The following is an 11731-nucleotide window of genomic DNA, read 5'->3' on the forward strand; positions in this document are numbered from 1 at the left end:
AGCGCAACGCACAGGACACAAATGAGGTCACGGAGAACGTCTAGAGGCAGGCACTTTCGTAAGAAACGGGTTCGGAAGCTAAAGCTGTCCTTAAAAGGGACAAACGCTGTAATGTGCAGAGTAATAGTAATTCTAGAGCGACAATTTGCGTTAGGAGCAGCACCCCGGGAGGGAGAACAGTTCGTTTTAGTAAAGGTAGGAGGCTTAAGAGAGCGATGGGTCTATAGTAGGTAGCTTATTTCTGCATGCGATAGCGAAGAGGGCGTGCGGGCGGGTCGGAGGTGCTCGCGACGATAGAGTTGAGAGGGGAATCCGGGCTGGCCGTCGGAGGGAACGGGCGCCGTCCGGTCGAGACGGAAAGCGGCCGGCGGAGGAGAGAGGAGGGGCGGCGGAGCCGACGGTGTTCGAAGACGAGGAAAGCGGCGAATACTGCTGCTGCAGGAAGCGCGCCCTCTTCATGGGCGTATCGGCCAGGGCCGGGGCGATCGCTTAGGCGGCGGCGTGACGGGGTCGAGGGCTGGCGGGGCCGGGGCCGAGGAAAGGGGGGGCGGCGCGGTCGAGGCCGGCGCGGCAACAGAGTACAAGGCGGCACGGACGGAATCGAAGGTAGAGGAGGCGGATTGGGTCTGACGCCTAAAGGGCGTAGCGAGGGGGGAAGCCGAGGCGGCGGCGGCCGCCGCCGAGGGTCGATCGACAAAGGTCCAGCTGTCCGGGACGATGATAAAGACGTAATCGCGCTCCGAGCCCGGGGAGAGCATAACGCGGTGGTCGAGAAGGCGGACGGCCTTTCCGGTGGAGGTAAAGGGGACGCGGGGCAGGAATGAAGAGTTAGGCGTTGCAGCGATTTTCTGGCATAGCACGGCCCAAGGGTTAACGTAGACGGAAAGATAACAAAGACCTCGAAGGGGTGGTAGCCCTTATATGGAATCCTGTCCGGCAGGCCAGGGGCGATGTAGGTCGAGCCGGACGAAGCCGCAGCAGCGGAGCTGGTCGGGCCCGAGATTGGCAGGAAATCTCGACGCAGGAGGTCGAGGCCGGGCCCGGCTACGACGCCATGGAAGGAGACAACGGGAGGCGTAGACGGGAACTGGCCGCTAGAGGCCAAGGAGCGCGGCAGGACGCTAGGGGGCAAAGTCAGCGGGGCGGTGGGTGAGGAGGCGCATTAAAATGAAAAGGGGAGGGGGGCCCACGGCTGGTAACCTTGGTCGCGGACAATAAGGGCGGGCACGGTGTAGAGAATAGTATCGTCCGGGCCGGCCTCGAGCCCGTCGCGGCGCTCCACCTCCCAGGAGATGGCGTAGGGGTGAACGCGGCCGCTCATAAAGAACCACTGCTCGGACCAGTCTGTATCGACGACTGGCTGGCCGTAGATGGAGAGGTTTAGGCTAAAGAAGAGAGAGGGTCCTAGATCGTCGCCCTCGGCCCGGAGGGTTGCATACTCCGACTCTAGCAGCCACGAGGGCACCGGCAGGAGGACTCGGGCGATGGCTTCGGCGTTAAGGCCTCTGATGCGGTGCTCGTCCTGGTGGGCAAACTTCGCGGGGCAGTCAGGCTGGGCGAAGAACATCATGGACATGTCGCCGCCCGCGCCCTTGCTAGTGACAAGGGGCTTGCGGAGGTGCGGGGCAGAGCTGTCCGCCGACGGAGACGAAGACATGGCGAGGCCGTGTAGTGGACGAGCAACGTTGCCGGAGCGAAGCTAGAAGCGGCGAGGAATAGGGGCAGGAGTGCTCCCTACCAATATGCCGTCTTAAGAGTTTAGTGTAGTAGGGAAGGGCTGGTGGCCGTGGTGTATAAGAGAAGTCAAAGGATACTAAACGAAGACGCAACGTAGCGTTAGCGGTAGGCTAAGATAAGGAGCCTATATAAAGGAGGTCTATAAGATGTGTATAGAAAAATGCGACAAGAGGAGAAGAGGAAACCTCGAAAGGCGGTCTAGTAAGACGTAGAGGGTTTTAAGACAAGCAGGACGCGCGAAGCTATGTTCGAGGAGAAGGAGGCAGGCTTATTCGCAACACGTGTAAGACATGGGTTCAAAATTCAGCAGGCGAGCGTCTAGGGACGTACTGAGGCTTTGACCGACAAGACCTAGATGACTAGACGGAAAAGTGTACCATGCAAAGCACAGGCAAGAGGAAGCTGTCTTGGCGACCTACATGTGCGACCGGCCGAGGCCGAGCCCGCCGCTGGGGGCGGCGGGCAATAGCGGGCGGGCTCGATAGAAAGGCGGCGCCGGTATAATGTAAAGAGCAGCGGCACGCCTGTAGACGTACTAGAGAGCTACGAGTAAGATATATAGACTTTCCTAGAGGATCCTGTACGCACAGGAGGGGTGCCAGTCAGCAAGACAAGTGCAGGATGAATGGCCGAGGCAAGGACTTATACGCCGTTATTACACTTACGAGGATTTACGCCGGGAGCCCAGTAGCACCGCAAGTAGGCGGGGCCGAAGAGGGCAGCGCAAGCGAGGAAGACAAGAGGTCCGCGGGGGCCTCGGTAGACCGGTGTCGCGATGAAGCCAGCTAACGGGAGGGTCCAGTCCGGAGCGGGTGACAGGGCAAGCCCGGCGCCAGAAGCCCGAGCAGCGCCGTACACAGGACCAGAGATCCGGCCGATCACAGCAGCGCCGGCACTCGGTCGCGGCGCCTCTCGGAGAGAGCAAGAAGAGGCGTCAAGGGAGGCGCTTCTGAGGCGAGGGCGGGGAAGACCGCCAGGACTAGGGAAATGGAGGATCAGCGCAGGCCGAGTCGCGCCGCGGGATATCCAGCCTCAGCCGACACCGAGTGCGGCGGCAACTTGGCTGCCGCCGACACCGAGGGCGGCGGGGCACTGGCTGCCGCTAGGCGGGCCCAGCGCCGTCTCGGCCTCAGGGAAAGGCCAGCGCGCACCAAGAGAAATCCGGTCTCTGCCGACGGTGGAGACCGCCGGGCCTTCGCCGCCGGCGACGAGAAGTTCGGTCGCCCCGCGGGACATTCGGTCTCAGCCAACATGGAGGGCCGCCGGGCCTTCGCCGCCGTCGAACGGGATGGGTTTGGCTTCAGCCTTGGCCGGAAGGCGGGGGGCTCCGCAGGATGTCCGGCCCCAGAGGAGAGCCGCCGGCCCGTCGCCGCGAGCCGTCCAGTCCCGGCCGGCCAGTAGGGCCGAGGCTCCTGCCACAACCCCCGCCGCAGCCGGGCCGCTTGTTTCAGCATTGGCCGGAAGCCGGGCTCCCCAGAATATCAGGCCCCAGCCGCCAAGGAGGGCCGCCGGGCCTTGGCCGCCGGCGACGAGAAGTTCGGAGGTTCCGCGGGACATTCGGCCACAGCCGACATGGAGGGCCGCCGGTCCTTCACCGCCGTCGAGCGGGATGGGTTTGGCTTCAGCCTTGGCCGGAAGGCGGGGGTCTCTGCAGGATATCCGGCCCCAGCCGACATGGAGGGCCGCCGGTCCTTGGCCGCCGGCGACGAGAAGTTCGGAGGTTCCGCGGGACATTCGGCCACAGCCGACATGGAGGGCCGCCGGTCCTTCAACGCCGTCGAGCGGGATAGGCTTGGCTTCAGCCTTGGCCGGAAGCCAGCACCCGCCGCGAGCCATCCAGTCCCGGCCGGCCAGCAGGGCCGAGGCTTCTGCCACAACTCCCGCCACAGCCGGGCCGCTTGTTTCAGCCTTGGCCGGAAGCCCGGGGGCTCCGCAGGATATCCGGTCCCAACCGATATGGAGGGCCGCCGGGTCTTCGCCGCCGGCGACGAGAAGTTCGGACGTTACGCGGAACATTCGGCCACAGCCGACATGGAAGGCCGCCGGCCCTTCACCGCCGTCGAGCGGGATAGGTTTAGGTTCAGCCTTGGCCGGAAACCGGATGTCTCCGCAGGATATCCGGCCCCAGCCGACATGGAGGGCCGCCGGGCCTTCGCCGCCGTCGAGCGGGACTAGCCCGGCCGTAGTCTCGGCCGGAAGCCAGCACTCGCCGCGAGCCATCCAGTCCCGGCCGGCCAGCAGGGCCGAGGCTTCTACCACAACTCCCGCCGCAGCCGGGCCGCATGTTAGCGGCAGAGATAGCGCATCGGCAGGTACGGCCGTAGAGCGAGGTGAAGGTGTATGGCGGCGACAGCTAACAGGACGCAGGCAGAGCGGCGATAAGACGGCAGGCGAGAGAAGAGCAGAAGAGGAAACGCCATCTTGGTAGTGGGCAGGCCGGGCGGAAACGCGCCAGAGTGGGTGACAAGATGCCAAGACGAAGGGAGCTGCAGGCCGAGGAGTTCGAGGCGGGCGAGAGGCTGGCCAACGAGCAGACGTGGTGCGCGCCGGTGCCGCGCGAGAGGCAGGTGAGGACGGTGCGGAGGTTCTACCGGGCGTTCCACGACGCAGGCACGCTGCCGATCGCGACCTGCACGCTATGCTACCGGAAGCGGGCCAAGGGGCGCGAGGGGGCGTCGCCGGCCATGCACCTCCACGGGCGGCTCGGCTGCGAGCACGCGTACCCCGACGAGCTGAAGGACCTTACGCCGCTCGAGGAGAAGCTCATCTCACTCAACTCGTGCTACGGCTTCGTGACGAAGTACAGCATCCCGGGCGGTCAGAGGCAGAGCGTGAGGTACCCGAGGCACGTCAAGGGCCACATTACCGTGTTCCCAAACGACGTGCAGGGCCTAGCCGCTAACGTGCTGCCACACCCGCTGCTCCGGGTCATGGACGAGATCCACGTCTCGTGGCAGGGCGCCGAGAGACCTGGGCCGCGGGACCTATCGGGCCTGCTGTCGGTAAGGCGGTCGGCGGTCGAGAGGGCGCTGGCCTGGCTTAAAGAGAACAATCCGCTCTACGGCGAGGTCGAGATCGACACGGCGGAGATGGCGAGCTGGGGGGCGCCGCCGCACGGGGTGCCGCCGGTGGTGTGCGAGCGGCTAGAGCGAAACGAGCCGTCGGCGCGGGAGAGGACGCGGACGGCGCAGGTAGTGCCACCGTCGGAGCGGGCCATGGACGAAGGGGGAGCGGCCGAGATCGAGGAGATCCTCGCGATGCTAAGGCAGGGGCGGGACCCCGCCGAGGGGAGCCGCGACGTCGGGGTCACGTGCGAGGACGACTTACACGACGACAGGGACGGCGCTAGGCCTGAAGAGGACGGGGGCGTAATCAACGAGGTGACGTCTTCCGGCATGTTCCCGTTGGACGGGGCGCCGGATGTGGCAGACGCCGAGAAGATTTGCTTCGCCCGCGACGCCGTCGGGCCCGAGGGAGCGCGCGCCGGCCCGAGGACGTGGGTAGGGACCGCGGCCCGAGGGGCGGCGGGCGATGGCGGCGACGGCGAGCCGTACATACAGGTGCGGCGCGGCGATGATTTCGCCGACTCGGCGGACGCCTCGTTCTTCGCAAAGGCCTTTCCGACCCTGTTCCTTTGGCTTGGGCGGGCCGAGGCTCGCCGACGAGGACGCCACAGGAGAGAGCGCGTGCCCTAGCGTCGGGAACCAGGGTACGCAGGCGGAGCGGGTCGCGGAGGGCCTTATGTCGACGCGGAACATGAAGCTCCAAGCATGGGCCGACGTCGTGCTGCGGCGCCACGGCGGCCGGTTCGCGACGCACCCTATCTTCGCCTTTCTTGTCTTTAACATGGGCGTGCGATCTAGGAACCGCCAGGCTAGCATGCTAGGCGTAGCGAGGAAGAACTTCGCAAGGGTCGAGGGCCTTAAAGTCGTTAACGGCGGCGAGGGTCGAGGCGGCGAGGGTCGAGGCGGCGAGGGTCGAGCTCGAGGCCACGGGCAAGACTAGCGACGACGGGGTAAAGGAGCTCATCCGGTCCCTATCCGTGTTCGGCTACCGGCAGCCGATGTCGAGGGAGAGCCGGCTTAGTATGCGGAAGAAGATACTCTCCCTCATCATAAGGCACGGGGTGCCGGCCATCTGGTTCACGCTGAACCCGAACGACATTACAAACCTGGTAAAGTTGCGGCTAGCGGCACACCGCGGCCGCGACCCGGACGAGGCCGAGGCCTTCCTAAGAGACCTGGGGACCGCGTATAAGCGGACGCGGCTGGCCATATCGGACCCGATGAGCTCGGCCATCTTCTTTCACCGGGAGATGACGCTCTTCTTCGAGCACTACGTCAACGTCGGGGAGGAGTCGGTGTTCGGGCACGTCGGCGCGTACTACGGGGCGGTCGAGACCAACGAGCGAGGCGCTCTCCACATCCACGGGCTCCTCTGGCTAAGGGGCAACGCGGGCCTTGGCGAGGCGCTCGGCGGCTCCGATACGGAGGAGCAGGCGGCGTACCGGGAGCGCATCGTCCGCTACGTAGATAGCGTCTTCTCCGAGGTAAGGCGGCCGCCTTAAGATGATAACCCCCATCCGTATCAGGCCGAAGGGCCCGAGCTAAACCGAGGCGGCAGGAGCTAGACGCAGAAGGTTACTGCGCCGTGCAAGCGGAGCGGTCGGCCACGGCGGACATATCGTCGCGGCTCGACGACGTCGCGCGCTTCACGGACACCTTCGACGAGGAGGCCAACTTCTGCGCGGGCGCGACGCAGATCCACACGCATAGCGCGACCTGCGTAAAATACTCGCTCGGCGCGAGGGCGCGGACGGGGGACCTCTGCCGGTTCAAGGCGCCGTGGAGGCTGGTGGAGAGGACGGCGCTGACGGCGGACGGGGTGCTCGAGATCCGGCGGACGCATAGCATGGTGAACCGGTGGAACCGGGCGATGGCAGTAGGACTACGGCACAACCACGACATCTCGTTCATCGCGACGCAGCGCAAGACCATGGCCCTAATCTACTACATTACCAACTATGCGACGAAGGTAGAGGACCCCGTGGAAGCGTGTGGCCGCAGCGGCCGAGTTCCTTCCCGCGCTAGAGCCGACGGGAGAGGGCAACGGAAGTGGCGCCGACCGCGACGCCGGCCGAGGGGGCGGGGCCGAAGGGGTGGCGACGGCGGCGGACCCCATAGGGGGGAACAAGACGAGAACGTTCCTGCTCAAGGCGGCGAACCGAGTATTTACGGAGCGGCCGCTGTCGCAGGTCGAGGTGATCGCGCACCTCCTAGGGTACCCGGCAGAATTTAGCAGCGGCTCGGCGTGGGCGTACGTGAACGCGAACCAGCTCTACTGGGCCGTCTTCCGCCGGTGGCGGCACCTCCGACGGGCGAGCGGCGCGGAGGCGACGGGCGACGCGCCGGACGAGACGGTCGTCGTCGAGGAGGCCGGGCCGAGGATACCCCTCGTCGAGGCCTACCGGCACAGGGGCGAGCTCCTACGGGGCCTCTGCCTTTATGACTACGCATCGCTCGTAAGGCTAAAGCGAAACGGCCGCGGCGCCGACGGTGGGACGGGCTGGGGCGAGGTACCGCGGAGAGCTGGGCGTCGGGAAGGGCTGGGTGCAGGCGCTTAGGCGGCCGGGTAGCGGGGCGACCGTATGCCTCGACGGATACCTCAGCAAGGAGTTTAGCGAGGGAGACGACGAGTCGTGCCACCGAAGGTGCGCACCATAAGACGGGGAGCGCCCAAGGGGAAGGCAGCGCGGCTAGGGGCATCGTCTAACAGCGCCTAGGGCGGCGGTACAGCACCTGGCCCTATTCGTGCCGTGGGAGTCCTTCCTCGGCGAGGAGGCAGGCGACATCAACGACATCTGGGCGCGCGCGCGGGGGTCGCTGGCGCCGAGGGTCGCGCGGCTCGCAGACAATGTGCAGCTCCTCCGGCGGTCGGCGGAGGACGCGAAGCGCGACGCCAGCAGTGGCCGCCACGGCCGAGGAGGGCGGTATGACGGCGCCGCAGGCCGGCGACGAAGGAAGGGGGGCGGCCGAGGGGGGCGAGGAGGCGTACCGCGCCGGCGGGGCGGGCGACGCGGCGCGGCTCATCGACGTCGTCCGGAACGCCGCCGGCGCGGGACAAGTCACGGCGCAGTCAACGGAGCTGCTAGCGATGACGCAGCAGCTCTGCCGGTTCCAGCAGTCGGCGCTCGGGTCGGCGGCCGAGCTCGCGGCGACGGTAGTGGCGGAGGAGAGGGCAGGCAGGCGGGTGAACCTACCGGGCTCGGAGCTCGGGGGCGGCGCTGCCACGGCAAGAAGAGGTGCGGGCCATTAAGTCGCAGCAGAGGAGCGCGGCGCGGGAGCGGGAGCGAGCCATCCAGGGCATCCAGGGCGGCGGGGCGGCGGCGGGTGTCGGGGCCGACCGCGGCGCGGCTCTTCGCGGGGTGATGGGGGGCTTCGGCGAGGACCACATGGACGTAACGGCGGCCGACGGCGACGTAGACGCTGGCACGGCGGCGGGGATGCGCGTGCGGCTCGGCCCGTCGAGCTCGTTCGTCGCCGCCGGCAGGGAGCTGGCGGGGCAGCTCACGCTCAACGAGAAGCAGGCCATCGCCCTCGTAATCGTGTGTCGGCAGCTCGACCGAATCCGGCAGGGCGACGAAGCAGGCGGCGACGGCAGCGCTCAGCTCTGCCTGTTCATCGGCGGCGAGGGCGGCACCGGCAAGTCGCGCGTCATTGAGGCGCTCGTCGAGCTGCTCGCCCGGAGGGACCTATCGAGCCGGCTGCTGGTTACGGCGACGTCGGGGACGGCGGCAGCACGGATCAACGGCATCACACTACACTCGGCCTGCGGCCTTACGGTCGGTCAGGGCGGCCAGGCGGGAGGGGCGACGAGGGACGTAGACGGCGTACGGCTGCCGGGCCAGGGCGAGCGCTTCGTCGACGGCCGGTCGCGGATGGACTGGCAGGAGAAGGAGGTGTTGGTGATCGACGAGGTCAGCATGCTCGGGGCGCGGACGCTGCACGCCGCCAACGAGCAGCTGTGCAGGCTGCGGGGGTCGGCGCGAGACTTCGGCGGCATCCCGGTGGTGATCTTCTGCGGCGACTTCCACCAGTTCCGGCCGGTGCAGGAGCGGTCGATCCTGCTGCCGAGCGCGGCGGTGGCGTGGGACGAGGACGGGGCGTTCGCGGCCGAGCAGCGGCGGCAGCACGACAAGGCGCACGCGCTGTGGCGGCGGTTCACGACGGTCGTCATGCTACAGTCGGGTGACAAAAGTTCCGGTCAATCCGGCCCACCCACCACAACGCCGCATCAGAGCCCTCTTTTCAACAGCACATTACTTTGCCAAATGAACGTCAATTATGAAGCCGAAGATATAAATATATAGAGAATTGAGTGGAGATTATTGTTGTTTCGGCTAGTATTTGGTATACCAGCCACGTGCAGCCACAACAGCTTGAAGGCGCCGAGGCATTGATTCTATTAGGTGATTGAGGGTATCCTCTTCAAGGTCTTCCCACGCCCAACCGCTGCAAAACAGAGCTTCTGCTTGAGCTATAGTTCTTTGGAAGGTCTGAGAGCTCAGGTGAGTCTCCATAATGCTCTCTTAAGCAGCTTCCATACGTTTTCTATGGGGTTTAGGTCAGGTGAATATGGCGGCCAGTCGACCAAATCTACCCTGTTTTCTTCGACCCAGCAGCCAAGCCACGCCTGCACAATGGCCGCCGTATGTGTTGAGGCGTTATCTTGGGCGAATGTATAGCCTGGCTCTGCAATTGTAGGTAGGCTTTCTTGTAAGGTCTCGAGCACACGGCGTGCAGTAACGCCACCACGGGCTGAGTCGGGGTCTCCTAGCATTGGTGTAAGAGAAGTCCGCCGATTAAAGGAGAAGCCGCCCCAAAACATCTGGGAATGTCGAGTAGGTTTTCCTCTTGCTTGTACGTTTTTCGGATTTAATCTATCCCCTTTGCAATTAGGAGGATTTTTGAAGTAAGGGTATTAAGACGTACTGAATTGCAAAACCCACTTCTGTCTCTCGCCGTCCCCACGAGCGATTGACGTCTCATCAGAGAAAATCCATGTATGCCAAAAGGAAGCTGGCTTTGATTGTATTGTAGTGCAAATTGTAGCCTCTTTGCAGCATGTTCTTCTGTTAATTTTGGACGTCGAAGAGCGCGTACATGTTGTATGCCATGGTGTCGAAGGTACTGTGTTAAAGTACGTGTAGAACACTCTAGAGAAGCCTCACGAAGAAGCTGAGCATTCGAGATGAAAGGGTCTTTCGCGATGCATCGAAAGATATATCTTTTATGGTGTCATTGAGCTTTGAGGGTCTCCCAGAGCGCGGCAAAGATTTCGCACTGACTGTGTCCTGTAACGCCTGACGATTCCGTAGACAGCTCTAGGAGAAACGTCCTCTTTGACGCCGACGAGGGCAGCTGAGAAGCCGCAATCAAAGAGGGTCACAATCTTCGTCCTCTTGAGGGCTCCAGTGTTTTTTGGGCGTAATTGGGCTCATTTTGAAGGCATGATGGTGATTTGAAGAGGAAGGGTTGGAATGTGGGAGACGCGCGTACGCGACGCGCTAGCGTCATTGACCGGAACTTTTGTCCCCCCACTGTAGACGAGCAGATGCGGGCCGCCGGCGACCCGGAGCTGCGGCGGCTGCTCGGGCGCATCCGCCGGGGGGAGCAGGACCGGTCGGACCTAGAGCTGCTCAACTCGAGGTGCCACCGGCCGGGCAGGCGGATCCCGTGGGAGACGGCCTGACGGTGGTCACGCCGCTCAACCGGAACCGCTGGAACCTCAACCCAGAGGCGGCGCTCGCGTTCCGGGCGCGGCGGCGGACGGCGGCGCGCGTCTTCCCGTCCGAGCACAAGTGGAGGGAGGGCCTGCCGACGGAGGAGGAGGCGTTGCTAATGCTGGGCCAGGGCGACGATAGCGCGACGCCGGTCCCGGCCGTCTTCGTCTTCGTGCCCGGCATGCCGGTCGTCGTGAACCAGAACACGCACCAGGGGCTGAAGCTAGTGAACGGCGCCGGGTACACGGCGGTAGACGTCATCCCCGACCGGGCCTTCCCCGGCCACCGGGTGTCGGCGGAGCTGACGATGCACTTCGGTCCGCCGGCGGGCATCGTGCTGGCCTCGGAGACGACCAGGGGCTTCCACTTCGTCGGGATGCCGGCCGGGACGATCCTGCTGACGCCCATCAGCGTCAAGATCACGGCGCAGCGGAAGCGGCCGTGGCAGCGCAACGACGTCAGCCGGAGGGGCCTGCGCGCGGCCTTCGCCTGCACAGACTATAAGGTGCAGGGCGGGACGCTGGAGCGCGTGGCGCTGGAGCTGCGGGGGGCGAGGATGACGACGGTCGAGGGGCGGGCGGTGCCGTCGCCGTGCGACCCGTACAGCCTGTACGTGCAGCTGTCGCGGTGCCCGACGCTCGACGGCATCATGCTCGTATCGGAGGTGCGGGAGCGGGACCCAGTGGGGAACCGGGTGCCCGAGGAGATGACGGCAGCGCAGGCCCGGCTAGAGGAGCTTAGCAGGCAGACGACGCGGGAGGCGGCCGACTGGCTCAGCGGGTAACGCGGGCGGCGTAGGCGTCTCGCTCGCAGCGGAGGAGATCCTGCCCTTAGGACGACTATCCTAGCACATAATCAGGGGGCGAAGATATCATCGGAGGTATGGGAAGGCGCAACGTAGGTAGATGGAAACAAGATCAAAAATCCGAAGAGTAGTTAACGGACATGGACGGGTGCGTGCCCAATATAGCCGAACCGCAAAAAGGCGGAGATTTACATTTTCGCACACATATACAGTACAGCCAAGAGGAAGAGAGACAGGCCGGCCGACTCTAGGCTAGCGGTAGCTACCGACGTAAAAGGAGTATAGGTCAAGGGCCAGGAGGACGGGCGAAGGGGGCGACGAGGACAAGTGCGATGTATTTTCAGACCAATAAGAGGAGAGCAAGCCGACGAATCAGATGGCGGCAGCTGACGAATCAGAGGAAAGAC

General features: G+C 64.7%; 3 protein-coding genes across 3 annotated transcripts; 2 read left to right on the forward strand and 1 right to left on the reverse strand.

Moving 5' to 3' along the window:
- Positions 1 to 455: 455 nt before the first annotated feature.
- Positions 456 to 1657, reverse strand: HRG_08786 (uncharacterized protein; the record flags this gene model as incomplete). Its single annotated transcript, XM_044867257.1, has 3 exons — positions 456 to 848; positions 899 to 1121; positions 1191 to 1657. The coding sequence occupies 3 exons, from the start codon at positions 1655 to 1657 to the stop codon at positions 456 to 458; spliced, it is 1083 nt and encodes a 360-aa protein (XP_044717278.1).
- Positions 1658 to 2724: 1067 nt separating this feature from the next.
- On the forward strand, positions 2725 to 3912 carry HRG_08787 (uncharacterized protein; the record flags this gene model as incomplete). The annotated part of the gene is made up of 2 exons (XM_044867258.1): positions 2725 to 3134; positions 3189 to 3912. 2 exons carry the CDS (start codon positions 2725 to 2727, stop codon positions 3910 to 3912), a joined length of 1134 nt encoding a protein of 377 aa, XP_044717279.1.
- Positions 3913 to 4205: 293 nt separating this feature from the next.
- HRG_08788 (PIF1-like helicase domain-containing protein) lies at positions 4206 to 11303 on the forward strand (the record flags this gene model as incomplete). Its single annotated transcript, XM_044867259.1, has 12 exons — positions 4206 to 5390; positions 5446 to 5625; positions 5690 to 6286; positions 6361 to 6771; positions 6842 to 7156; positions 7353 to 7447; positions 7520 to 7615; positions 7659 to 7986; positions 8060 to 8245; positions 8303 to 8984; positions 10343 to 10445; positions 10661 to 11303. 12 exons carry the CDS (start codon positions 4206 to 4208, stop codon positions 11301 to 11303), a joined length of 4821 nt encoding a protein of 1606 aa, XP_044717280.1.
- Positions 11304 to 11731: the final 428 nt, after the last annotated feature.

Source organism: Hirsutella rhossiliensis (genome assembly GCF_020360975.1).
Source record: "Hirsutella rhossiliensis strain HR02 chromosome Unknown scaffold00011, whole genome shotgun sequence".
NCBI classification, from domain to species: Eukaryota; Fungi; Ascomycota; class Sordariomycetes; order Hypocreales; family Ophiocordycipitaceae; genus Hirsutella; species Hirsutella rhossiliensis.